This window comes from Myotis nattereri (genome assembly GCF_964212035.1).
Source record: "Myotis nattereri genome assembly, chromosome: 2".
Classification (NCBI taxonomy): domain Eukaryota; kingdom Metazoa; phylum Chordata; class Mammalia; order Chiroptera; family Vespertilionidae; genus Myotis; species Myotis nattereri.
Window position 1 is genome coordinate 209,464,087 of NC_138076.1, and position 27,686 is coordinate 209,491,772.

A 27,686-nucleotide genomic window follows, 5' to 3' on the forward strand; every position below is an offset into this window, starting at 1 on the left:
AAAGCACTGTTTTTGGCAAATTTACCAGCTTTACCTCTCTCCATGAGAGGTGTTTTTTTCTTTAGTTACTAAATCCCTGATTTGCTAACCACTACCTTTCAGAGAGCTGCTGCCAGAGCCATTTACCTTTCCCTTCAAAAACTTGAAAACCACTGCCCTCAAGTATCTTAACAAGGCACTGGCACATGGTAATCACTTATTGTTCCCCAAATTCAAATTCTATCCAGCTAGAAAGCAATTCCATTCTGCTGGTTTTTTAACAGGTAGAGGCAAAACCCCTAGGGCAGCGATTTTCAACCAGTGTCCATTTTTCAACCAGTGTCCGCAAGCATTTTTAAAACCTGCAACACCTGACTATCCAGTCAGGGAGACGGACCTCTTTTCCTTAGATAGTCGAACAGAAAAATGACAACAGCCAGCCAGTGTGAATGAGTAAAATTCACACCTTTTCCGTCAGCTTGGCAGAAAATGTATGTATTTTTGGTGGCCACAGGATTTTAATAATTAGTGTATGTGTGCCAAGGCTGAAAATCACTGCCCTGGGGGAAGAGGAAACTCTAGTTCTAAATCAGAAAATAGATGAGCATTAAAAAAAATCCCTCCTATGTAACAATATATTATTTAATTCTGGCCTTGAGGTTTTAAAAAGTAAAAAAAAAAATTACCATTACTTTAAAAACATTTTTTAATTGATTTCAGAGAAGGAAGAGGGAGACAGAAACATTAATGATGAGAATCATTGATCGGCTGCCTTCTGCATGCCCTACACTAGTTCACAGGTTGATGTTCAACCACTGAGCCATGCCGCCAGGCCATAATTACTTTGGTGAAAATATTCTACTTGGGTTTTCAACAAAGTGACGAGAATGGCTCAAAACCTTTAAACAGCCGAAACCGGTTTGGCTCAGTGGATAGAGCGTTGGCCTGTGGACTGAGAGGTCCTGGGTTCGATTCTGGTCAAAGGCATGTACCTGGGTTGCGGGCATATCCCCAGTAGGAGATGTGCAGGAGGCGGCTGATCGATGATTCTCTCTCATCGATGTTTCTGGCTCTCTATCTCTCTCCCTTCCTCTCTGTGAAAAATCAATAAAATATATATTTAAAACAAAACAAAACAAAAAAAAACCTTTAAACATCTATTACCCATGTTTACCATTCAACCCAAATTAACAATGAAGATCCTGGTGAGAATACTTACGTGGGAAGTTAGCATGATGGAAGGCAAAAACAGGTTTAGGACAAACATCTCCCCCTCTCACTGTAATCTCCTTTTTACGGCGTAGTTCATCAACCTCATACTATGGAAGACCATGAAGAAAGACAAATTAATAAACAAGTTATTTTAAACATGCAAAAAACCTTACATAGCAATCTAGTTGAACAATTATCATCCAATTTGAAATCAAAATGAAAAACGATTGAGGAGTCACCCAACTTTGTGAGTCAATAAAGTCAGTGATAAGAGTTCCATTTTCCACACGAGAAAACAGATACTCAGAAATGTTAAGTAGCTTGCCCAAAATCAGAACTAGGAAGAGGGAGAAAATGTAATCCTATCCTATATAATAAAAGCCTAATATGCTAAGGGTCCGACCCGTCGCTGACCACCAGGGGGCAGGCACTCCAACTGGTAGGTTATCTTGCTGCTGGGGTCCAGCCTATCCGGGCTGGGCAACACAAGCCAGACATACCCTGGAGCCCTCCCACGGTCCCTCAGCCTGGCCTCGCCTGAACCCTCTCAAAATCTGGGACCCTTTGGGGGATGTTGAAAAGCCAGTTTCGGCCCGATCCCCGCAGGCCAGACCGAGGGACCCCACCGGTGCATGAATCCGAGCACTGGGCCTCTAGTAATGAGCATAAAAACCAGGAGTACGCAATGCTAATATTTTAAATTTATTTAACTTATTTCATGGATGAAAAAACATGACCTCATATACAGATAAAGCCATGTATAACAAATTGGTTGAAAGCATAACCAACAAATGAGAACCAAGCAATCAATACAAAAGTACATATTTAAACTAGTTTCTCTTATGAGTACTAGCAGTTTTTTTTTTAATATATTTTATTTATTTTTTACAGAGAGGAAGGGAGAGGGATAGAGAGTCAGAAACATCGATGAGAGAGATACATCGATCAGCTGCCTCCTGCACATTCCCCAGTAGGGACGTGCCCGCAACCCAGGCACATGCCCTTGACCGGAATCGAACCTGGGACCCTTCAGTCCGCAGGCCGACGCTCTATCCACCGAGCCAAACCGGTTTCGGCGAGTACTAGCAGTTTTAATAAGAACTTAAGGAAGTACCACTGCACTAGAATAAAACATATAACAGCAATAGCAATGTACATATAAATTCTGGCTACTATGTCTACTTAGTTCATTATTGTGTATAAAAAGGGTAAATAAATAAATATACCCCACCCCCTCCAGAACTCACTGGAGTCAGCCTTGCCACTTCCGGATGTTCCACATAAAAGTTCTTCTCAAACTTGGGGAGCTCACTCAAATCCCACTTCTTTTTACGTAAACGCTCCCCAGGATTACCAAATTTCTTTGGGGGAAGGCCACCACCACCTCTTGCTCCAAATCTGGAAATAGCAAAAACTTTAGCTGTTAGTATTTTAAAAGAAATATACCTTAGGTGCCATAAAAGATGCAAAAGATAGGGTACAGTTATAATAGGTGAAAAATTAAAAATTATTAATATATCACGAAAATTTCAACCAGATTCTGAAATTCAAAAGAGTCTGAATTTTAATTCTGCCAATTACAAGGTGATTTTTTGCAAATTATTTAACTTCTGTCCCTCGGTTTCTTATGCAAAGTAGAAATACCACTTATTTCAGAAGTTGCTGTAAAGACTAAATGAGCAGGTATAAAGTGCTTAAAACAGTATCTTGTACAGTAAGCACTTAGCACAAGTTAGCACTCAATCAATACTTCCTGGGTATCCCTATATCACAGGTACTGTTTGAAGAGGTCAAGTTATTAAAGTGAATAAAACAAGTCTCTACTCTTTTTGTAATTAATATTCAGACAAGTAGGTAAGGGAAAACATTAGTTTAAGCTTAAGTTAAGGTTAAGACTGTGACAGGTTGTAGACTATTTTAAAAGGTCTTAATTTCCTGGATTTCAAGCAATTCTTGAAACTCTGGCTTAAAGACCTAGCTAGACACGTCTCTAACTACAAATAGACATAAAGATTGTTGGCAGGAAATTTTCTTGGAGCCACTGAACACCTACATTCAATAGACAGAACTCAGTCAACCGCATTTACGCTACTGCTCGGCTGGCAAGAGAAACCAGGAGCCAAAACAGGCAAAGCATAAAGCATACAGGTACACGTACCAAAGGCAAAGCATCTGTGACATTTTCAATATGCCCACAGGTCCAAAAACCATCTGGACCAGCCTCCCCCAGCCCTACATCTGTAAATGAACCAACACAATTTTAGTAACAGAAAAGCCAAGTCTCTAAACAGTCTTGTAAAGAAAGTAAAAATAAGCAAAGACCAACTTTTAGAGATTGACAGTATAGTTTATGTAAATTTATGTGGTTCCTAGAAGGTGCCATTTCAATGCTGCTGCTGCATTCCAATGTGACCAAGACCTTCAATAAGGAATTAGAACAACTTTTCAACAGTAAGGTTCCTGTTAAGGTTTATAAAAAAGAACCCCTTATTTTATTAAATAAAAATGTTTTTTCCTTTCTCCTTAATGCCTTGGCTAATTATCCAAGACATACCCTCCTACACTAATGATATAATTTGAAACATGGGGTTCTTTATAAATATGCTGTCTTCTACCTTTATAATTAATGCTGATTTCAATATATATTCGAGAGCCATTTACCTTTGCAGAATTTCATAGCAAATTCATAATTTAAAGATGCATGTGTCCTAATTACCCTGGCATAGCGTGCTGCTCATTAAATGCTTTATTGAGTATTAACAGTTTAATCTGGCTCTACATACGAACATGCAAAACCATGCTAGTTAAAATAAACAATGCACACTTTGGACTGTATACTGACCTCACTCATTCCCCTTTGAAAATAATAACCCATTTCAGCTCTGTAACACAGTTAAGGAAAAAACAATAGCAATATAAAACATGAAAAAAAAATTCATAGTGGGCAACCCACTTGGGTCCCCTCCCTGCTAGAGGGAGTCTGCCTCTGAAGAAACTTTGCTTTTGCTTAAACATTTTTTTCATAGTAAATGTAGGTAGGGCACATATTTCACTTTGCTTGAAATGAATAATTTTTAAAGCGTTTAAAAAATGCCATCTGATACTAAAGAGTCAATATGGGATAAACTAAATATCCCATAAACTAAATATGAATCACTAATTCAGTTTTCAAATTTTATTACTAAAGCATATATATGATGCAATGAAATATTAAGTCAAACAGGTAACAGGACATTTACCTGTAGGTTGGTAGCCTCTGTATGCCTATTTCAAATTTACAACACCCATCATAACTACCTCCAGTGTTAAACATTCCCGTGCTTTTCACGGTCTTGCCATGTTTGTAGGAATCCTTCTATGCATTATCCTACCACATCTTGCTTTTCTACTCTTGTATTCTACTGTGTGAGTACCCACAACTTATCCAGACGTTTATTTCCAATACTGTCACGAATGACGCTGGTACAAACTTGTCTGTGCATGAATGCTGGACAGATGCGCAAGGATTCCTAGGCCTTAGAGCTTAGGGCAGAAAGCTTGAGAGGAATTACCGGACCACTTAACTTTAGCGGGTAATCTTCTTTTTCCTAAGGTTGTAAACTTACGAAATTCACTTCTAAACTTAGTTCTACTAGGAAACACTTAGCAAAACGGCTCACGTCTAGTCCTCCCAACTTCTAAGGTAAAATACTCTCCTTCCTAACAAGGCATCAATCAAAGTAACCCTTTTTTTATTTTGTGAATTAAGTGATCACCAGCTTGTGACTGGTAGACCTGGTCCTCGTATATCCGAACCCAAAGGACCAGTCTGGAGACAACAATGGCCCCAACACCTACTGCCGAGGCAATTACGAGCAGGACTCTCAACCCCAGAGGACAATGCACAGCGAGGGCGACTTTTACGACAAAAAAAGAACCGGCACAAAGCAGCATGGACCTCTCCCTTACGCGTCTTTTCCGTTTCGTCGACGTTAAGATTTGCATTTCGGTGCCCGGGAGGACTTCGGTTTCAAACCTGCTAACTTCCCACCCTGTGGTCGTGGCGTTACAACGAAAACTTTCCGGCCAGGCCGAGACATGAAGGCTCCGGCCCAATGACAGAAAATAAAGCCCGCAACAGGCAAGGGAAAAAAACAAACAAAAAATACCCTACAAAAACCAAACAAAAAACCCCTCCCCGCGCAAACACGCCCCTGAGATGGCAATGCCATGGCCTTCCAATTGCAATTCCCTAAGAACGACTAATGGCGACTTTAAAGCGAGAAGACGGCCTCTGGGCTCAGGCCAGGCTTCCAGGTCCGCCGACAGCGTCTCCGGCGACAAACAGCCCGAGAGGAGCCCTTCCGTGCCGACTTCCCGGCGGAACCGGGCGCCCCGCTCTACGCCCCACCACATCCGCGCTGCGGACGGACGAGGCCCCGAGGGAGCAAGTGACCTGCCCAGGGGGACAGGCTCCAGGGCGGGGCAGCCAAGCCAGCCCCGGCGAGGCCCAGGCCGCCCCTCCGCCCTCGACGGCCGTCCGCAGGCAGCGGGGGCCGCGGGGCCGCCGAGCCGCCACCCCTTCGCCGGGTCCTCAGTGACCCCGCGGCCCAGGCCCTCTCACAGGCCCGCCGGGCACTAGGTCGCTCTTCTGCCCCGAGTGCCTCGCTGGCTTCCCGGAGTCGGGAGCGTCGCTCAAGGGCCGGGGGGGCCTCACAGGAAGCACCCACTCCACCCCCCGCTCCACAGGCCTTTCCTCCTCGCCTCCCCCCTTACCCTCCACGGTCACGGTCCCGGTCCCGGTCCCCAAAGCCGCCTCCGCGCATGGTCCCAAATGGGTAGAGGTCTGGGAGCGGGGCACGGATGGCCGCGCTCGGGAGGGCCTGCGGCTCCGGTCTGGTGACGACCGATGGCGGCGGCGCCTCCGCTGTTGGGGCGGCGGCAGGCGCGGCGCTCTCTCGCTCCGACGCGCTATCTCCCGTCGCAGACGCCACCGTCGCCGCCTCTCTCGTCGGAGACGGTAGCAAAACACAGAGAATCGGGGTGATAAAGTCAGTGGGCAGGTTTGGCTACGCTCAAACCCGGCAGGGCCGCGGTTTAGGCGTCTCCTTCCTTCCCGGCGACTGCACAAAATGGCGGCCGGCGCTGAGGCAGCTCCAGCTTAACGCGACGTGCGTCGGAGGCGCTACGTAAATAGCGTGTCGGAATGGCCCCCGGGCTGCGCGCAGTACTGCGGGTATTCTCGGAAGCATTTTACGCCACTTGCGAAGAGGGGCGCGTTTTACGGTCGGTAGAAGGAAAACAAAATACGGAGCGGGCGTAGCGTTCTCGCGCCACCCGAACTGGAACGTGGGGCGGGAAGGTGGGGAGAGCCTCCGGCGCGACGTAACATTCTTTGCGTCGGGAGCCGGCCCACTGTTGCGGCGGTGCGCAGTCTGCGTAACGCATTCTCTGTGAAGAATAGAGGGTTTTGCCGAGTTCCACCGTGGGGCTTTGGCCGGGCTCGCTTTTGCAAATGCTTTTGCAAAGAGAATAACAGTCCCCCGTGTTGCAGTCGCCAAGGTTCAGGGTCTGCAAGTGCCAGAAGCCCTGGAGGGGCTGAAGGGTCCCTGGCTGGCTCTCGGGCCCCGCAGCCCTCGGCCTGCGGACACTGGCCGCCTGCCCCGGCGCCATTTCCTTTCGGCTGCCTTTCGCCGCGCTGTCGCCGGCAGCCATGACGGGCGCGCCGTTCTTTCCGGAGGCGGGCGGGCGGGCGGCGAAGTCGGGCTGGGTGAAAGCCCTCTGCTCCACCTGGTCACGCTAACGAGCCTGTTCTCAGCAGAACGTGTACACGGCCCGGGCTGAGCACAGCGGACTCACAAAGAGCCACGGTGGGGGAGCCCCCCTAAGGCAGCCGCTGGGGTCCCCGACCCCTTCAAATGGCGCCGCCTCGGAGGCCCCTCCGCCGCCTGTAAGCCGGTGCTGGGCGCTGCTCCCGCGGCCCGTCCCAGGCCCTTAGCGCTCTCCCAAGAGGAAGGGTTTAAAAGGGGTCTTCAGACAGACAAGGTGAAGGGATAAGTCATGTTTTTATTTTATTTTTTAAAATATATTTTTATTGATTTCAGAGAGGAAGGGAGAGAGAGAGAAGCATCAATGATGAGATTCACCCATCAGCTGCCTCCCGCACGCCCTCCAGGGATGGAGCCCTAACCCGGGGCGAGTGCCCTGACTGGGAGTTGAACCCTGACCTCCGAGTTCATAGGTCATTGCTCATCACTGCGCCAAGCCAGCCAGGTGATGACATGTTTTAACCAGCCTGTGCCGCGTTCTCCCTTCCAAGCTGGCTCCCTTCTCCCTCAGACGGCACTTTAAGGCCTCACTGGTCAGGTACAGCCACAGGTTGTCCAGCTCTTCTTTCTATAGTTTATAGTCGGGTGTGCGTGGGGAGACTTCAGACCCGTGTTGTGGGCTGCTGTCTTCTACTCTTTCTAAGTGTTTCTAGAATTATTACAAGAATAGCGTGAGGAAAGGAGCTTCCTGACTGGCCATTCAGATGTGCCTTGGGCCGCAGGCGCCGATGAGGAATCAGATTCCCTGAGCAAATGAGTGCCTCAGGGCCAAGCGCTGTGCTAGGGAACGGGCACAGCAATAAGCAAACCAGGTACTGCACCCGTGGAGTTACAGTGGGGGACATGGGCACGTGTGTATGTCAGGGTTGCTAACTAAAAAGAAAAAGCAGGGAAACGTGACAGTGTACGCGTGCCCGTTGGGGAGGAGAGCGCTGTAACACAGGCTTGAACCGGGGATCCTGGGCCGGCCTCCGGGATCAGGTGGCATAGGGGGAAGAGCAAGGGCAAAGGCCCTGAGACAGAATGGGGCTGGAGCCGAGGGAGGAGGAAGGACAGGAGAGGACCAGATGGAGAAGGGCTTGCTGGCCACTGTTAAGGACTTTGTTTATTCCTTTCATTAAATTGGAAATCTCTAGAAGGGGTTAAGCAGGGTGAGGAAAGGACCCCTGTGGCTGCCGTGTGGGGAATAAATTGAGAGTGAGCAAGCAGGCAGATTAAATAGGCTAGTGCAGTAAGCCAGGCAAGAGATGATGGGGCTTGGTGCAGGTTGATAGCAACCAGTAAGGGAGAAGAGGTCTGACTGAAGACTGAGCTGATGACTTGCTAATGGTGGGATATGAAAGAAGAGTCAGGGGTGAGTCTTGGAGGAGTTGGCCAACAGTGAAGCTCCTCCTGGGATTTAGACTGGATAGGCACTGAGGGAGTTTTCTGGACTAGTTTGTCTATTGTATGTGCTAAGTAATTAAATCTGAGGCTCTCTATGTAATAAGTAATTTATAAAGTAAGGTAGAGCCATTGAAATCCCCCTACATTGTGCCAGGGGAAAAATAATTCATATTTTGCTACTAGATCAGGTCCCTTTTTTACAGCATCTCATAACTCCTTTGTCTTCATAAAGCTTTCACAGTGTGTAACCATATATTTCTGTCATTTTTTTGCCCTCCAAAAAAACCTTTAGTCTTCCTTTGGCAGACAAGCTTCTGGCAGACAAGCAGGGATTATAAAGTGAATCCATATTATGCATTTCTCATTCTTGATATATCTCTGTGTTTTCCTGCCAATGATGGTTAAAGCGTATTACATTTTCCTAAATACAGAGAAAGGTTTTCATTCCAGAGAACCTGGGAACTTCATTAGTAACAGTCAAAACTGTTGGTAAAAATGAAAACATGCTTTTCTCAATTCATCCTTTTTTTGAAAAACCTAACCATATCTTACCATGTCATACCATCCAGCAATCACGCGCTTTGGTATTGAACAAAAGATTTGAAAACATCTCCACACAAAAGCCTGCACAAGAATGGTTATAGCAGCTTTATTCATAATATTCAAAACTTGGAAGCAATCAAAATGTCCTTTAGTTAGTGAATGGATAACCTGTGGTACATCTAGACAGTGAAATATTATTAAGAGTTAAAAGTAATTTAGCTATTAACCCATGAAAAGACTGGAGGAACTTTGAATGCATCATTGCTAAGTGAAAAGAGCCAATCTGAGAAGGCTACCTATTGTATGATTCTACCTATATGACATTCTGGAAAAGGCAAAACTATGGAGACCATAAAAAGATTGATGGCTGCCAGGGGTTGAAGGGAGGAAGGGAGGTAGAGCACAGAGGATTTTTAGGGCAGTGAAAACCATTTTGTATGGTATCGTAATGTAGATACGAGTCATTATACATTTTCCGAACACATAGAATGTACACCACCAAGACTGAACCCTAATGTAAACTATGGACTTGGGTGATTATGTGCCAATGTGGTTTCATTTATAGAAACAATGGGATGTTGATAGTGGGGGAAGCTGTGTGTGTGTGTGGAGGCAAGGATATATGGGAACTCTGTACTTTCCACCCAAAAAATAGTCTTAAAAAATACCTAAGGACTGACAGCTATTGAGTGCTCATGCTCACCATGTTCCAGGCATGTGCTATGAGCTTTTATTTTTATTTTAGAAAAGTGAATAATTCTGTGAGGAAGAGATTCAATTCTAGAGGATATTTAAGTGTTTTCAATTGTATTGGTAATGTTTCATTTCACAAGTATTGATTGTATTATTTTAAATCTTTTTATCTTAAATACTTCATAATACATTTAAAATATGAATGAATGAAGGAGATTAATGCAACTTTAGCTTCACATGAACTTGCTCACTGAGACAATGGGTTGTTAGATCAATCTTTACATCTGGTCTGCTTGACAGTATATTTTATTCCTCAGTGTTACTGGTGTCCAGGTATACTCTCCTGTGTGCTTAGTCACACTAAGGCCGTGGTCGGCAAACTGCGGCTCGCGAGCCACATGCAGCTCTTTGGCCCCTTGGGTGTGGCTCTTCCTAAGCCTTAGGAGTACCCTAATTAAGTTAATAACAATGTACCTATCTATATAGTTTAAGTTTAAAAAATTTGGCTCTCAAAAGAAATTTCAACCGTTGTACTGTTGATATTTGGCTCTGTTGACTAATGAGTTTGCCGACCACTGTACTAAGGCATCTTTCTATAAATTAATCAATACTGGGGACTAAACATACTGAAGACCAAGGGTGAAGGCCTGACCCTGAGGCATGGAACATTCACATCATGTGAGAACTCTTGGGGAAAATCCAACTTGCCTTCACCAGCTGAAACCCTTTTCTTTGCCTGCCCTCAGACTTACATAGTCTTAAAAATGTTATTTAAATACTAGAGGCCCAGTGCACAAAATTCGTGCACTGGTAGGGTCCCTAGCAACTGCCAGCTGCTAGCCGGGTACTCCCTCCCTTCCCTTGGCAGGCCCACCCCCTGGTTGAACTCCTGGACAAACTCCCAGTTGAGGGGACAATTTGCATACTATGCTTTTATTATATAGGATTTAAATCCTGTGTTACTATTTTACTTCCCAAGATTTTGTGTCTTAAATATCCCTGATCATACTGTAATCTCTTGACGATAGACTCTTCCTATCCCCAATGGACTCAACATAGAAGACGGTTATACTATAACTGTAGAAGATGGTTATACTGATGACCTCCAAGGAACCACGCCCCCTGGTACTCAAACACCTGTGTAATCCCCTCCCACAATGACTCTGGGTTTAGTGCATGACTTGCTTTGGCCAATAGGGGATTAGCAAGCATGATGCAAGTAAAGGCTTGATAAGCGCTTGCTCTCTTGGAATCCAGCTGTATTGTAAAGAAAGCAGCTCAGGCTAGACTGCTGAATGATGACAGAAGTCCTACCCTTTCACAGATCCCTGCCAAGATCCCAGATATATGGGTGAAGCCATCTTAGATCTGCCAGCCAACCCATGAGCTGGCTCCTTGCTCTGAAAAGAATGCCTCATCTTTTTTCTAGATGTTGTAATTTTAGGAGGTGAAGGGAGAACTTCTGTAGCCATCTTTTACCATGACTGGAGCTTCTGGAGACCAAAACCAGCACTCTGAGAATGAGAAGTTGGAGAGAAATAAAGAAAACCCGAGTCAGTGACAGCATCATGGAGTTGCTGAGCTAACTGTGGAGCTAGTTGACTTCTGGACTTTTTATTTTATTATATAAGATAGCATATTTCCTCATTGTTTAAGTTACTTTTGAGTTTTTTAAAAATATATTTTATTGATTTTTTACAGAGAGGAAGGGAGAGCGATAGAGACATTGATGAGAGAGAAACATCAATCACCTGCCTCCTGCACACCCCCTGCTGGGGATGTGCCCACAACCAAGGTACATGTCCTTGACCAGAATCAAACCTGGGACCCTTCAGTCCACAGGCTGACGCTCTATCCACCGAGCCAAACCGGCTAAGGCTGAGTTGGTTTTCTTTGTTACTTGAGGCTGAAGGCATTCTAACTGATACATTCCTCAACCAGCTCCACTGGGACAAGTACAAAATGCCTGACCTACCTGCATAATATATAATAAGTTTGTCATTGCTGAAGAAATTAAAAAAAAAATGTTTGTGGTGGAGATTACTAATTGCTTACCCAATAACCATTCTCCTTTTCCTCCTTAATTACAGAACTTTGAATTTTAGCTGGGCATATTGCTGTCTAGAACAAAAGATTGTTTCCCTACTTTCTTTGCATATAGATATGACCATGTAACTAAGTTCAGGCCAATGAGATGTAAGCAACAGTGTTGTGTGAGAGGGTGGATTTACAGGAGCTGACTCAGCCAGAAGGAACCTGTTTTTTGTCCCGATTTTCATCTTGCCTCCCCAACTTGGTTTCTCTGGCTAGAGATCTAGACACCATTGAAGCCATGAACTGACATTGAGGATGGAAGCCAAGAGCTAGAATGGTCAAGCAGAAAGAAGCCTGGGGTCCTGATTGCTACCACCCCAGTTCGATTCTTCATCATCTCGCAATTGAATTGTAACTACTTTTCTTTCTTTCTTTCTTTCTTTCTTTTTTAAATATATCTTTATTGATTTCAGAGAGGAAGGGAGAGGGAGAGAGAGATAGAAACATCAATGATGAGAATCATTGATTGGCTGCCTCCTGCACGTCCCCTACTGGGGATCAAGCCACAACCTAGGCATGTGCCCTTGACCAGAATCGAACCTGGGACCCTTCAGTCCGCAGGCTGACGCTCTATCCACTGAGCCAAACCAGCTAGGGCTATAACTGTTTTTAAAAAATGTCTCCCTGATGCCAGTGTTAGTTCCTTTACCCATTTTACTGTGTCTCTAATAGATTACCCCTCCAGCTTCCCATGCCAACAACATTCCATCAAAGCATGCCTGGAACCTTTATTTTTCCACTATAAACTTTGCTATTACTCTGTCTGACTTTGAGTCTCTACCAAATGAAAATGAAAGTCACTGATTCTCTTTCTATAGCAAACTAAATAAATACCGTCTATTCTCATTTGGTGGTCTTTGTTTATTTCCGCAGAATGAATAACCTCTGCAGGATCTAGCTGTGTGGGCTGTAAGCCTAGAGCTGTAAGTAGCACCTTGGCGACTGTGTAGGGAAAGCTAAGAACAATAGCGGCGTGGAGACAGGCAGAGCAGGACATGGAGGCAGGGAGAACAAGACCTGATGATGTGCTTTGAGTCTTGGCTCCAGCTGTGGCTAGAGTCAGCTCTGCTGGATTTTGCCATTTCATGAGCCAATGAATTCCTGTCTTGCATTTGCTAGTTTGCGTTTCTGTGGCTTGCAACCAAGAGTCATGACAATAAAATCTTTCTTTTGAGCCCCTCCCACCCTCTTAGAATAAGGGTCCACCGCAGTTTCCACCGTCTGGTGGAGAGGGAGACCGGAAAGCCCTCATGCTTTGGTCACTGACGACAAATGGAACCCTTACCTAGAAGAGTCCAGTGGGCACCGAACAGCGCTGTGCCGTCCCAAAGTTAGGCTCCCAGGCTACGGCTTTTAGTTCACATTCACATGCTCAGCTCAGGTCTCCAAAGCAGGACCTATTCGCGTGGCTGGACCTAGGGAGGTTTCTAGCCCAAGCCACATAGTATATTAAAACCAGCCCTCCTCACAGAACTGGAGGCCCTGTGTTGAGCCCTGGTTTATAACCCTAATGCCCACCTCTTGGTAAATTCTCCTGGTCTGGGGCAGGGGGCTACTCAGCTTAACCTAGAAAGATATTCTGAATTTTAACTCTTAGGAGTCTTATTTTCCCCCCACCAAAAGGTCCTGGACTCCTATACAAATTAGTCCAGCCCCTCTCCAGAGCTCAGCATACAAGGGAATCGCTAGGAGATGCTCAGTGTTTCTCAAGTCACAAAACTTTCCCTTCTCCAGGACAAAAAGTATGTGTTTATATTTGTATTCTAAAAGAAGCCATTTCTTCTTCTTCTTCTTCTTCTTCTTCTTCTTCTTCTTCTTCTTCTTCCTTCTTCCTTCTTCCTTCTTCCTTCTTCCTTCTTCCTTCTTTCTTCTTTCTTCTTCTTCTCCTTCTTCGGAGGCTTTGGTTGTATTTACACTGTAAGTCTGTTTTCTCCAGGGGTTGATTTACCTGAAGTCAGCAAACATTCTATCTCTATAAAAGAAGCCATTTCTTAAATGGCCTTGCAGAATATAAAAAATCTGCTCTTAGATGACTTGATCTTTGTTTATTCAGGGGAGCAGTTCTGTGGTTTAAGAAATGTAAAATGAAAAAAAGCTCTAGTTTCCCAGTACCCCACACTGTGAACAATTCTGCTTGTTTGGTTGGTCTCTTGTTTGTTTCCAAATCCCAGCTTCTAACATGCTGTCCTGCAGGCTTTATCTTTGGAACCCTACAATCCAAGTCCACACTACTGACTATATAATCATTTGTTCTCTCATTCTCCATAAATATTATTCTTTTCTCTTAACTAGTGCACACATACTTTGAGAGCAGAAATCAGTTTCCCTGTCTATTCTTTATCACTTAGCATTCAATATACAGTTAGTGAGTGAATGACAATGGGTTATCAAGTATCTTTTGTAACAAATGGTACTTTCAAAGCTTGAATTAAAATATATATATATTTTTTATTGATTTCAGAAAGGGAGAGGGAGAGAGATAGAAACATCAATGATAAGAGAGAATCATCAATCAGTTGCCTCCTGCACCCCCCACACTGGGGAAAAAGCCCACAACCCAGGCATGTGCCCTGATCATGAATCAAACCTTGACCTCCTGGTTCATAGGTCATTGCTCAACCACTGAGCCACGCAACAGGGCTTTTTTTTTTTTTTTTTAATCTCCCCTTTCCTCTCTGAAATCAATAAAAAATAATATATAATATTAAAATGACATTCTTTAAAAGTAATTTCAACTTGTCAAAATGTCAAATGATTTAAAATCTAGCTTAGTTTAATGTTTCTTTTCTGTTGCTGAAAAGCTGAATGTGCTGTTTGATACTCTAAGTTAACAAAAAGCGTTTTGTGTGTGTCCTGTAAACTTTTCTTTCGCAAATGTCTCCCTCCTTTGGAAATGGAACCGGATGGAGAGCGGACATTTCTGAGCTCCAGGAATTCCCTTCCGTAGTGGTTCCCTTTAAAAAGCTAACGAGAGAGGGTGCGGGGCGGGGCGGGGCGCTCGCGCCTGCGTGTCCCCTAGTAGTCGACGTCACGGCGCCGACGTCAGCTGACGGCACGTACGCCGCGGTCGCCGCAGCCATTTACCCTACCGGGCTGTGGTCTCTGCTGTCGCCGCGGTCCCGCCGCCACCGTTGCCGTTACCGCCTCCGTCTCCGCTGCCGCCTCCGCTGCCTCTGCCGCCTCGGTCTCCGCTGCCGCCTCCGTCGCCGCTGCCGCCTCGGTCTCCGCTGCCGCCTCCGCCTCCGCTGTCGCCATGGCGCAGTACAAGGGCGCCGCGAGCGAGGCGGGCCGCGCCATGCACCTGATGAAGAAGCGGGAGAAGCAGCGCGAGCAAATGGAGCAGATGAAGCAGCGGATCGCCGAGGAGAACATAATGAAATCCAACATTGACAAGAAGTTCTCTGCGCACTACGACGCCGTGGAGGCGGAGCTCAAGTCCAGCACCGTGGGGCTGGTGACCCTGAATGACATGAAGGCCAAGCAGGAGGCACTGGTGAAGGAGCGGGAGAAGCAGCTGGCCAAGAAGGAGCAGTCCAAGGAGCTGCAGCTGAAGCTGGAGAAGCTGCGCGAGAAGGAGCGCAAAAAGGAGGCCAAGCGGAAGATCTCCTGCCTGTCCTTCACGGTGGGTGAAGAGGAGGAGGTGAGCGAGGAGCTGGAGGAGGCGGCCCTGGATGAGGAGGAGCTGGAAAGGGAAGAGATCGCCGCCAAGAAGAGGAAATTGGGGAAGAACCCCGATGTGGACACAAGCTTTTTGCCTGATCGCGACCGCGAGGAGGAGGAGAATCGGCTCCGGGAAGAGCTGCGGCAAGAGTGGGAAGCCAAGCAGGAGAAGATCAAGAGTGAGGAGATTGAAATCACCTTCAGTTACTGGGATGGCTCCGGGCACCGCCGGACAGTCAAGATGAAAAAAGGCAACACCATGCAGCAGTTCCTGCAGAAGGCGCTCGAGATCCTGCGCAAGGACTTCAGCGAGCTCAGGTCAGCAGGCGTGGAGCAGCTCATGTACATCAAGGAGGACCTAATCATACCCCACCACCACAGCTTCTACGATTTCATCGTCACCAAGGCACGAGGGAAGAGTGGCCCACTCTTTAATTTCGACGTTCATGATGATGTGCGGCTGCTCAGTGACGCCACTGTGGAGAAGGACGAGTCACATGCGGGCAAGGTCGTGCTGAGGAGCTGGTACGAGAAGAACAAGCACATCTTCCCCGCCAGCCGCTGGGAACCCTACGACCCCGAGAAGAAGTGGGACAAGTACACGATCCGGTGAACGCAGAGGTGGAGCAGGCTTGCTCCCCCAGTTCCCTCCAGTCTCCCCACTCCCCGTATCTCCAGGATTCCACATGTCCAGCTTCCCCGCTCCTGTGACATGACTGATCATCCCCTGCCCCTGATGCTGTCATTTACTGCTTTTTTCTTTTGTGATAAAGAAATGTACATGTTAGAATCAGACCACTGTGTTTTATTATTTAATTTTGAGATAAAATTCACATAACAAAAGTTCACCATTTTGGCCATTTCAAGTGTACAATTTGAGAGGATTTAGTACATTGACAGTGTTATGCAACCATCACCTCTAGTTCCAGAATATTTCCAACACCCCAAAAGGAGACCCCTTACCCTTAGCAGTCTCTCCCCCCAGGCCCTGGCACACTCTAGTGTACTTTCTGTCTGTATGGATTTGCCTATTCTGGAAGTTTCACATAAATGGAATTATACAATTAAAAAAAAAAAAGCTAAAGTGAGAGAATCAGGTACCCTTTCCCCAACTAGTTATTATTTTTTTTAATCTTCACCAGAGGATATTTTTCTATTAGTTTTAGAGTGGAAGGGAAGTGGAGGAGAAAGCGAGAGAGAGAAACATCGATTGACTGCCTCCCACAAGCGCCCCAACTGGGCTGGGGATCAGGCTAGGGTATGGTGCTGGAGATTGAGCATGCAACTGAGGTACATGGGCTGATGCTCTAACCACTGAGAAAAACCAGCTAGAGCCCCAACTATTTTGATAGGTTTATTCATTCATATATATTCATGAATTGACATACAATGTAAAGTTATAAATCAAGAACTTTTTACATTTTTAGATAAATATGAGTTAAATCTCTTGCCAACTTTCCTTTAATAACATGTTGAAAAAACAAATTCTTAAATCAAGATCTAAAAATGTGAGACTGCTTTTCTATTTCTTCATCTCCTAATAAGCAGTAAGAAGCAATTTGCATCAATTCACCACCTACTCCTTGGCATCCCCAATTCCTCCAGCAGTTATTGCGAAGGTGGCTTCATTTTCAGGCATCTCGGGGCTAACAGAATGCAAGGGAACAAGTTTATAAAAAGCTCTATTTCTATAAATACTATATTCATGTCACAGGCATCACACTCCTTCAGTATGATTTTCCAGAGACATCTCAGAGTTGGTACAGCTAAATGTGGACTACAGAATTTACAAGTATCAACCCTCAAACATTTACTGAGCAACTTATTTTTTCTCTCTAAATCTTACGAAAGTTTGAGCCAAACAGGACATGCTGGGAAACAAGATCTCAAATGCTCCTGAACAACTTCTATATGTAAGATTCTGAATGTCAAGAAAAATTACCCCAAACTTAGAAATAGGCAAGAAGGATAATTGACTATTCTTTCGGTGTGCTATCAGGCATTGTGTGGCAGACGCTGAGGGGCGTACCTGATTCTAAAGGGGTATCACCTTTTATTGACTGGACCTAAGCAGGGGAAACTGAAAGACTGAATGAACTAAAAGACGACTGAGTAACTTCAGCGGAAAACACAGGTTGGCTAGCACATCTCTCCACGTTACCCAATTCCATGAGAACTGTGCTTGTCATTGTCTTTGCGCTGTTTTACAGCTCTGTAAGTTGTAGAAAACTATGAGTTATATGAATTATTCTTGTCCACAGAAATGTCACTTTTGAGGATGCATGTAATTGATTATTGTCCTGTGGACATTGTAACCCAGTTCTTATCAATTTATAATTCATTTCAGTGTTCCTTATTTAATTGCATATGTATGGTAATTTGCTTTTTCTTTTGATCTAGTTATAAAATTTTATTAGTTACTGCATTAATGAGTTGAATAAACTCTTGGATATTTTATATTTGTACATGATTCATTGTGTGTTCTTTAAATTTTACTTTTTTATTCTACAACTCTGTAGGGAAGAGTTAATTTGTAGAACACTAATAGCAATGCAGATGATTCTTGTCTGAGAGCAATGCAGATTACTCCAGTCTATAGCACTGGAAATGAATTTCATTATGTAGAGAAGCAACTGATTTTCCTCCAGTAGAAAATATAACTTCATTTATTGATTTATTTTTTCAAGTATATATATATATATTTTTTATTTCAGAGAGGAAGGGAGAGAGAGAGAGAGAGAGAGAGAGAGAGAGAGAGAGAGAGAGAGAGAGAGAGAAACAGCAATGATGAGAGAGAGTCATTGAGAGAGAGTCATTCATCGGCTGCCTCCGGCATGCCCCACATTGGGGTTCAAACCTGGGCATGTGCTCTAACCAGGAATCAAACCTTGACCTCCTGGTTCATAGATCAATGTTCAACCACTGAGCCAGGAAAGTGAGGCTGATTTTTTTTTTTTTTTTTTTTTAGAGAGAGGAAGGAAGGAAGGAAGGAAGGGTGGGTGGGTGGGTGAAAAAGAGAGAGAGAGAGAGAGAGAGAGAGAGAGAGAGAGAGAGAGAGAGAGATTTGTTATTCTACTTATGGATGCATTCATTGGTTGATTCTTATACATGCTCTGACTGGAAATCGAACCTTGGCGTATCTGATCAATGCTCTAATTAACTGAGCTACCTGTCCAGGGCCAAAAAGACAACTTAAAATATTATAATTTAGCCCTAGCTGGTTTGGCTCAGTGGATAGAGCATTGGTCTGCAGACTGAAGAGTCCTGGGTTTGGTTCCCATCAAGGGCACATACCATGTTTGCAGGTTCCCCTGGCCCTGGTCGGTGTGTGTGCAGGAAGCAACCAATCGATGTGTCTCTCTCACATCAATGTTTCTCTCTCCCTCTCCCTTCCACTCTCTCCAAAAATCAATGGAAAAATATCCTCGGGTGAGGATTAACAACAAAAAAATAAAATATTATAATTTAAAAAATATGTATTTTATTGATTTTTTTTACGGAGAGGGACAGAGAGTTAGAAACATCGATGGGAGAGAAATATTGATCAGCTCCCACTGAGGATGTGCCTGCAACCAAGGTACATGCCCTTGACCGGAATCAAACCTGGGACCTTTCAGACCGTAGGCCGACGTTCTATCCACTGAGCCAAATCGGTTAGGGCTAAAATATTATAACTTATTGCTGGTAGGAGAGTAACCAATTTTGCATTTACTAGCAAATTTATTTCAGCATTCTTTTGACTGATTATATAAATCCCTGTCTCAAAATATCCTTTGGTGATTTCCTCATTAATTACAGAGTTGAATAAAATCTTTGACACATTCATTTTATATTTATTTGCGAGAAAGTCACATTTTTAACTTTTTGAAAACCCTACTTTAGCATGTACTAGACCTTACAGATTTCACAAAAATGAGACAGTGTCCTTATTCTCAAGAAGTCTTAACAGGTGAGCTATGACATATGACAAACTGTTTCATAAAGTCAGTATATATGTTATAGAACTTTAAAGAAAGAAGACATTATGTTAGGTAGGTTAATTAGGAAAGACTTTATAGATAACATTTGAAGGGCTTTTGAGGCAGAAATGTGAATAATCCAGGTAGAGGTAATAGCATAAATAAAAAACTGGGAATAGAAAACTTGTTTTGTGTATAAGAAAGAGGGAAAGAATAAGTTATGTTTAGATATGTTGCATCTGAGGTACTTCTGGAACATTCATGTCGAAGTTATGAAAGCAACTGGGAGAAAAATGTACACTTGAGGGTCAGCTATAGCTAGTTATGGGGGTGGTTACTATGGTGATATTCTAGGAAATGGGCTGGGTTCCTTTTTGTAGTCATTCCTGTACACCTGGGAATTCTTCTGAGAACACTTTTCTGCTCAACTCTTGGGGAATTCTTTGTTTTAACAAGAAATGTCTTTATCTTACATGCGTGTAAGGTAGTAGTTGAAGACATGGGGGTGGCTATAGTAGAAGAGCTATGACTACCCTAAATAGATCATCCCTAATAAACTAAGAAATGGTGTAATGATTAAAAGTGCAGACCCTAGATTTAGACAGCATAGATTCTAATCCTGATTGCATCCCTTACTGGTTGTGCGGTTTGGGGCAAGTCCATTCATATACTCATTTAGAAAATATTTACTGAGCATCTGCTATTATCCCTGTTGTACACACTTGAGATCTATAAGTAAAAAAAATAAAAATAGACGAATATCCCTGTCATTGTGGAACTTATACTTGGAGGGAGGGAGAGACAGACAATAAATAATGGACATAATAAATATATTATTTGATATCTTAGAAAATTATGTGTTATGGGGAAAGAAAAAGTAGAGCTAGCTAAGGGAGACAAAGTATGGAAATTGGGAGGAGGCTAGTTGCAATTGTAAATAGGGAGATCAAGATAAGCATTGTGGAAAAGTAACATTTGATCAAAGACTTGAAGGGGGTGAGGGAGATAACCAGAGAAAGGGTAATGTGGGGAAAGATTATTCCAGACAGGGAGAATAATTAGCACGAAGGCCCTAAGGTAGGACTGCGCCTGACATGTATCGAACACCAAGGTGCCCACTGAGGTTGGAGCACTGTGAGCAAGGGGAGAACAGGAAGAACAGGAACAGGGGGCCATTCATGTGCTCTGTAAACCACTGTAGAAATTTGGGCTTTTATTATGAATTAAGATGGGGAGCCATTGGAGGATTTTAAGCAGAGAATAGATATGATCTTAGTTTTACAAAGGATCGCTCTGACTTCTGTGTTTAAAATAGACGGTAGAGGAGCAATGGTTACCTAACTGCTTAGGGCCTTGGTTTCCTCATGTGTGAAATGGGGATGCTGACCTCTGTCTCTGGGGTTGTTATAAACAATGAAATAGATATAAAGCACTTGGCATGAGGCCTAGCACATAGTAGCCCCCAGTGCGTGTTAGCTGTTATTATTGGCAGCAGCATCTTCTATACCAAGAAGTTCTGACATTAAGAAGTTCTTTGTGAGAAATCTTTAGGAACTAGAAAGAAGGGAGTTATGTGCTACAGACTAGAAACTTAGAAGATAAGTTTTGACATTTTAAACTCTGATCTAGTTTTGCTATTTTTATTCAAATCTATGAAAATTTGACATAACTAATCTATATAACTTTATCCTTTTTTGAGTCTGCAGAACCCTAGTATTAGGATTTTAAGAAACGGAGGAGTTGTCTGTTCCTGCACAGTTTGGAGGGCTTGATGAAATATATAAATGACTGAACATGGAGGTACATTCACTTAACTTAATAAATAGTTACTGAGTTCCTACATGTGCCCAGTAGCTTGCTAGGTGCTGGGGACATTAAAGGACCAAACAGTCCCTGTTGTGAGGGAGATGCACATGTAATCAGTTGAAAAGTGTTAGGAAAGTTCTAAGCACAGAAATCTGTCCAAGATATAGATCAAGAATTTTTAATTTTTTTAAACAAAAAAAAAAAAAGAATTTTTAGTAAAAACATGAAACAATTCTACTATCTATTTAATTTAACAAAAAACCCCACATTTGTAGCAAATTTCTAGAGATTTTTGAAGCTCCATAAAACACAGCATTTGAATATTATAGTCTTCCAAAGGACAGGCAATAAAAAGCAAAATGGTCTGTATAAAAACCATATAGATGTGGGAAATGATTACTTAATATTTATTCAATAACAATGTATAATAAATACTCTGATTCATAGCAAAAACAAGATTAAGAGCTATCTGATTTCTTTTTTACTGATTTTCCCCTCCCTAGTGTAGAGAGTTATTACACATCTTTGCCTTGTTGCTCAGGGATAGCTAATCAGTCAGTCACAAATATTGCACATCTCTGATTTCCCAGGCATAGTGTCCCTATTCTCAAGGTATTTAATGTCTAGTAAGGATGACATATGCTATACTATAAATCACTACCAATGGAATGTAAGCTGTATGAGGGCAGGGCCTTGTTTTTGTTTCACTGATCTATCCCTAGAACCAAGACCAGTTGACATGTAGTAGGTTTCTTTTTAAAATTTATTTGTTTGTAATTATTTTTTTAAGAGGGAGAGTAGAAGGGAGAGAGGGAGACAGAGAGAGAGAGAGAGAGAGAGAGAGAGAGAGAGAGAGAGAGAGAGAGAGAAACATCAATGTGAGAGAGACACATCAATTGGTTGCCTTCTACACATGCCCTGACCAGGCCGGATTGAGCCTGCAACCCAGGTACGTGCCCTTGACCGGGAATCAAACTAGTGACACTTTCGTGTGTGGGCCGGTGCTCTAACCACTAAGAAACACTGGCCAGGGCTGTTTATAATTCTTAAATAAATAAAGTACTGTGAAAGAATATAAGGTATAATATAGGGTATAGCCTAGACTGCAAGGGTCAGGAAAAGTGATGTTTAAACTGAAACTTGAAAAGAAGACTGGCAGGAAGAAAGGAGAACATATTCCTGCCATACCTTGAACTTTTCCTGCACTTAACCACACTTCAATTGGAATTACTTCATTATCTAGCTTCACTGTAAGCTTTGGAAGGCCAGGGACCTAGTCTGTTTGTCAATAGAATCCCTAAATCCCTAGAACCTAGTGCACAGTAAGGCCTTCCCAATTAGTGGAATAATTTTTGAGAAGGAAATTCAAACAATGTAGTATCTTCCAGCAGTATAATTACAGCCTCTCGAGAGAGACAATTTCATTTAATACCACATGTACAAGAATCTGATTAAGAAAAGGAAAATATTTACCTGTCATAAATCTTGGCAATTCTTAGTTCTCCTCTTCCCTTTCGCAAGCTTATTCTTGTTGTTGATGCATGAGCGAGAATGTGTCCCCCAATGGGTTTTTTGGGGTCTGCCTGAAAACTGAATTAGAAATACCTTTTCAGGTTACAACATATGAACTATATAGAGTAAAACCTGCAATTTCAACGCAACTTTTCTGTGGAGGATGGCAGTGGATGGAGTAGGTGTGTGTTCTGAACAAGCAGAGGTTTGGCCCAGCCAGTGTGGCTCAGTGGTTGAGCTTTGACCCAGCAACCATAGCGGTCGTGGTTTAATTCCTGATCAGGGCACATGCCCAGGTTGTGGGTTCGATCCCCAGTAGGAATATGTGCAGGAGGCAGCCAATTGATGATGTTCCTCTCTCACTGATGTTTTTATCTCTCTATCCTTCTTCCTCTAAAAACCAATAAAAACATATTTTTAAAAAATGAACAAGCAGCCGAAACCGGTTTGGCTCAGTGGATAGAGCGTCAGCCTGCGGACTGAAGGGTCCCAGGTTTGATTCTGGTCAAGGGCATGTACCAGGGTTGCGGGCACATCCCCAGTGGGAGATGTGCAGGAGGCAGCTGATCGGTGTTTCTCTCTCATCGATGTTTCTAACTATCTCTCTCCTTTCCTCTCTGTAAAAAATCAATAAAATATATATATAAAAAAAATGAACAAGCAGAGTTCATTAACTTGGGAGTGAGGTAGGATTTGGAGTCATCCAGGCTTCTGGTTTTGATTTTTTTAAATAGAAAAAACACACACACAAATAAAACATTACTCACTATCTTGGGGTTAAGCAATTTTTCTTCTTTGCAAAATATACTTTATTTATTCATTCATGCACTCATTTATCAGAAATATTTATTAACAGCCTACTATGTGCCAACTAATATTCTAGTCTAATGAATAAACATCCAATGCTCCTTCATGATGCTATGATGTAAATGACAGCAGATGGAAAAATCCTTGTATGTATTAACTGTAGTTGGAAGCCTTCAATGTTGTACAGGTTATGAATTTGCAGTGAGAATAATCTCAAATATAGAAGTTATCAAGAATATCAAGAACCTTGGACTGTAGAAAAATTGATACTGCCACAGAAGGTAGAAGTTAGAAGATTCTATCAAGGGGAGACAAGAAAGGATAGTCAGAGTTCGCTACATGGGCTGAGAAGTTTTAACAGCTATGTTACAGGTGGCCTCTCAGTACTGCCCAGTAATCCTGTACGAGCACGGTGAGCTTCACCTCCCCTTTCCACAACTTCAGCAGTTCCCTGAAGTGCCCTTCTGCATTCCTGTCCCCTCATCTTTGACAACACCGCCTGCTTCTTCACAAAGAAAATTAGTGCTTTCAGGAAGACGCTCCCTCAACTCCACTTTCTTTCTATCTGCCACCTACATACTTATTTACAGTTGTCGTCATTCTTCCTCCCTCCCTCTCAAACTTTTCTTTTTTCTTATTTCAGCAGCTCCTCTTACACATCGATGCCTTTGCACACAGGATTCCCGCTGAAATGAAAGCCTCTTTTCCACTGTTGTCATCCTTCCTGTGAGTCTTTCAGGGAAAAGTTAGATAACCCTGAAACAGAGTAGAACCTGCCCCCTCTGTGCTCTCAAACTACTGTATACATTTTTCTATTTCTAAAAATTAATTAATAATTAATTTATTTATCCTCTCCCGAGGATATTTTTTCCATTGATTTTGATTTCTAGACAGAGTGGAAGGGAGGGGGAAAGACACACAGAGCGAAACATTGATGTGAGAGACACACGATTGGCTGCTCCTGCACGGTGGAACCTAGCCACCCTGGCCAGGGCTACCGTCCTCTATTAAAGCGCATTAGGATACTGAGTCGACGTCATCCTGGATTTAGTTCCTGGTAATATGCAGATGACAAACAGAACCAGATTTGGCCCTTTCTGTTCCTTTGGGGGCGGGGGGTTGGGGGCTTTATAAGGGAGGAGGGGCAGAGGTGCCAAGGAGAAGGGTTAGGGGGCCTGAACAGAGATTGTGGATTGCAAATTAATGAGATTAACCTAACTTTTCCCATTCAGCCACCCCGCTGGCGGGGCCCGGGAGCTGAGCGGGCGTCCTAATTGCCCTGGTTAATCTCATTAATTTCATTGTGCGGCCGCAGTTCTCCACTCCTCCGCCTGACCTCTCTGCCGCCACCCTTTCCCCTCGGATTGGGTCCTATTTTTGGGTGCGATTTCCTCTGCAAAACGCTCAAATCCATTGTGGCCGATTTTACTTTGGGGCTACTTTTCTTTTTTCCCTTTCCAATTTGGTTTTGTTTTGAAGAAAATGTGAGGGGCAGCGTTCACCTCCAGAAGGATTGAAAAGTCCGCTCTTCCTCCGGCCCTGTGTACTCGCCGCCAAATCTCACCTCTGCTTTATTTATTTTTATTTTTATTTTTTTTTAAATATATTGTATTGATTTTTTACAGAGAGGAAGGGAGAGAGATAGAGAGCCAGAAACATCGATGAGAGAGAAACATTGATCAGCTGCCTCCTCCACATCTCCTACTGGGGATATGCCCGCAACCCAGGTACATGCCCTTGACCGGAATCGAACCTGGGACCTTTCAGTCCGCAGGCCGACGCTGTATCCACTGAGCCAAACCGGTTTCAGCCTCTGCTTTATTTTATCTTGAGCTGCTCTCCCTAATGGAATTGGTTAACACCCCCCGCCCCCCAACCCGCCCCAACCCTTTTGTTTTTGCAAAGGCCAAAACTTGTATAAAGGCACATTTGTATAAACGATGGAAGAGGTGCCACGTGCTTCTTTAACTATGTACATGTTTTTATTTTTTGCAGTCACTTTGGGTCTGAAAACGACCATAGCAGTCAGTCCCTAAGTCTTAACCAGCGGAAACCAAATCTGGCCACTGCTGACACTTGGCCATCAGACGCAGCATTCTGAACCAGTTTCCAGGTGTTCACTGCATGGGTGTCGGTAGGTTTTGTGTTTTTTTCTTTTCTTTTTTAAAATTGTATTTTGGAAATGGGGTGTGTTCTCTCCCAAACTTTTTGTAATAAAATAAAAAATAAAAATAAAGCACATTACATTGCAAAATTTTTTTTGAATTTTAGAGGATGTTTATTAAAGCTGGTGTGGACGAAAGGGGCCACATGCTAACCTGACAAGCTCAGGGAAGGCCTGCATGGCGGTCTTGCAAACTCAGAGACCTAAAGTCACCACAGAGGATGGTCTGAAATTAAACTTTAACTAAAAGCAGTTACGGTGGGTAGTTACGTCCTAGGTCAGTGATGGCGAACCTCTTGAGCTCGGCGTGTCAGCATTTTGAAAAAACCTAACTTAACTCTGGTGCCGTGTCACATATAGAAAGTTTTTGATATTTGCAACCATAGTAAAACAAAGACTTATATTTTTGATATTTATTTTATATATTTAAATGCCACTTAATAACAAAGAAAAATCAACTAAAAAAAATGAGTTCGCGTGTCATAGGTTCACCATCACTGTCCTAGGAGGATATCTTCCCTGACAAGGTCATCCTTTACCTTAGCTGAGTCTATCTGTCTTTTTGCATCTATAATAACATACCCTTGAAATGTCTGGGTACCTTGTAACTTCCCTTTTCTGGACTCCTTGGGGCACAACCTAATGTGCCTGGGTGCCAGGACAGATACCACAAATTCTTTCATTGTTATCATGTTAATTGTCCCTGCACCCACCTAAGTATGTGTCTATCATTTTACTTTTTATCCAATCCCAGGGGTCCCCCGCTTTGCTTTCTCCCGCCTCTCTCTCTAGTCTATCACCAATGGATTTCATGTAACCCCCCTACTGTCCCTTCCTTTGACTGCAATGTATAAATATAGATGTAACCCACCATTCTCAGGAGCATTATCTCAATCCGTTGAGGTTCTGCTTCCTGGCGATTGTCGACAGTTTGGCTCAAATAAACTCACAAAAATTCTTCACAGATTTGAATGTTTTTATGTTAACACTGGGGACAGTGAAACAAGAAGGGCTGGGAAATGAGCCTAGGTTGGTCTGCTTTGGCTCACTAAGAAGTGAGAAATGGAGGCCTTGGGGACAGGTTCAGGGGGTTTGTCTGGGATGAACTGCTGCTGCCCATTGTTACCCTTGGTTGCAAGCCTCCTGGGGCCCTTATAAGTTTAGGAGATTATGTCTGTGGGGGAAGAAGAGGGTGGGGGAAGCGTGAGCTTACTCCTGGAAATGATTGCCCACCACACTGCAATTTTTAATTCATGGGTCTCACGCCCCCCTATATTATAAATCTTTGTAACTCCAGTGCTTAGAAAAGTGCCTATAACATAGAAGGCACTCAATAAATATTCATTCTGGAATGAATACAGAAAAGAAGATAATTTGGATCGCCTTAGTTTAGATCCTTTTGGATGGAGATTTGTAATCTTCAAAGGAGCTGTAATTCAAAAAAAAATTATGAAGGGTGTTCTGACAGAAGGCAAATGTAAAAGGAGATAGAATTTCTCCCTAATTGAAGTAACCCTCTCCCAACCCCTGCACAGATAACCTAAAGAAGAGTAGAAAACTGGAGCTTCTACATGTATAGGCATGGTGTTTCCTTAGCAAATTATTGTTTGCCTTTTCAAATGTAGTACCCCATGCGCAAAAGAGAATTGGTATTACTGCTTATTCTTGATTAGAGTTCCGGTGCATGGATTCTTGCACCAGTGGGGTCCCTCAGCCTGGCCGGCGCCCTCTCGCAATCCGGGACCCCTCGGGGGATGTCAGACTGCCAGTTTCAACCCATCACCATGGCCAAAACCGGCAGTCTGACATTCCCTGAGGAATGTAGTAGTGTGCAAAGCAGCAGGTGGCCAGGGAGGAGCCTGAGCCCCAGCGGGGTGCCGTTCTGCTCCTACTCAATCCAGCCCTACTGTGCCTGCTGCCACCACTTGGTGGCTGCCACAGAGGAAGGAGAGGCTCGTACCACCGCAGCTGGGTCTGGCCCATTGATCAGCTGAGCAGCGCTCCCCGCTGTGGGAGCATACTGACCACCAGGGGGCAGCTCCTGCTTGAGCATCTTCCCCCTGG

The 27,686-nt window shown here is 43.8% G+C and overlaps 3 protein-coding genes across 4 annotated transcripts in view; 1 reads left to right on the forward strand and 2 right to left on the reverse strand.

Moving 5' to 3' along the window:
- The window catches only part of DDX17 (DEAD-box helicase 17), a 19,458-nt gene extending 13,159 nt beyond the window's left edge, over positions 1-6,299 (reverse strand). For both annotated transcript variants that reach the window (XM_081083340.1, XM_081083339.1), the window contains exons 1-3: positions 5,947-6,299; positions 2,439-2,589; positions 1,199-1,298 (exon numbers count right to left, since the gene is read on the reverse strand). In XM_081083340.1, coding sequence (XP_080939466.1) covers positions 1,199-1,298; positions 2,439-2,589; positions 5,947-5,996 — 301 coding nt within the window. In that variant the 5' untranslated portion in view covers positions 5,997-6,299. The remainder of the gene's footprint in view (positions 1-1,198; positions 1,299-2,438; positions 2,590-5,946) is intronic.
- An 8,489-nt stretch (positions 6,300-14,788) lies between these two features.
- LOC308513364 (protein FAM50A-like) lies at positions 14,789-16,169 on the forward strand. The gene has a single exon (XM_081083342.1). It carries the CDS (start codon positions 14,968-14,970, stop codon positions 15,985-15,987), a length of 1,020 nt encoding a protein of 339 aa, XP_080939468.1. The 5' UTR covers positions 14,789-14,967; the 3' UTR covers positions 15,988-16,169.
- Positions 16,170-16,504: 335 nt separating this feature from the next.
- The window catches only part of DMC1 (DNA meiotic recombinase 1), a gene marked incomplete at its 5' end in the record, with an annotated part of 31,437 nt that continues 20,255 nt past the window's right edge, over positions 16,505-27,686 (reverse strand). The window contains 2 exons of the mRNA XM_081083343.1: positions 16,505-17,020; positions 22,613-22,729. Of these exons, the coding sequence (XP_080939469.1) occupies positions 16,951-17,020; positions 22,613-22,729 (187 nt within the window). The 3' untranslated portion in view covers positions 16,505-16,950. The remainder of the gene's footprint in view (positions 17,021-22,612; positions 22,730-27,686) is intronic.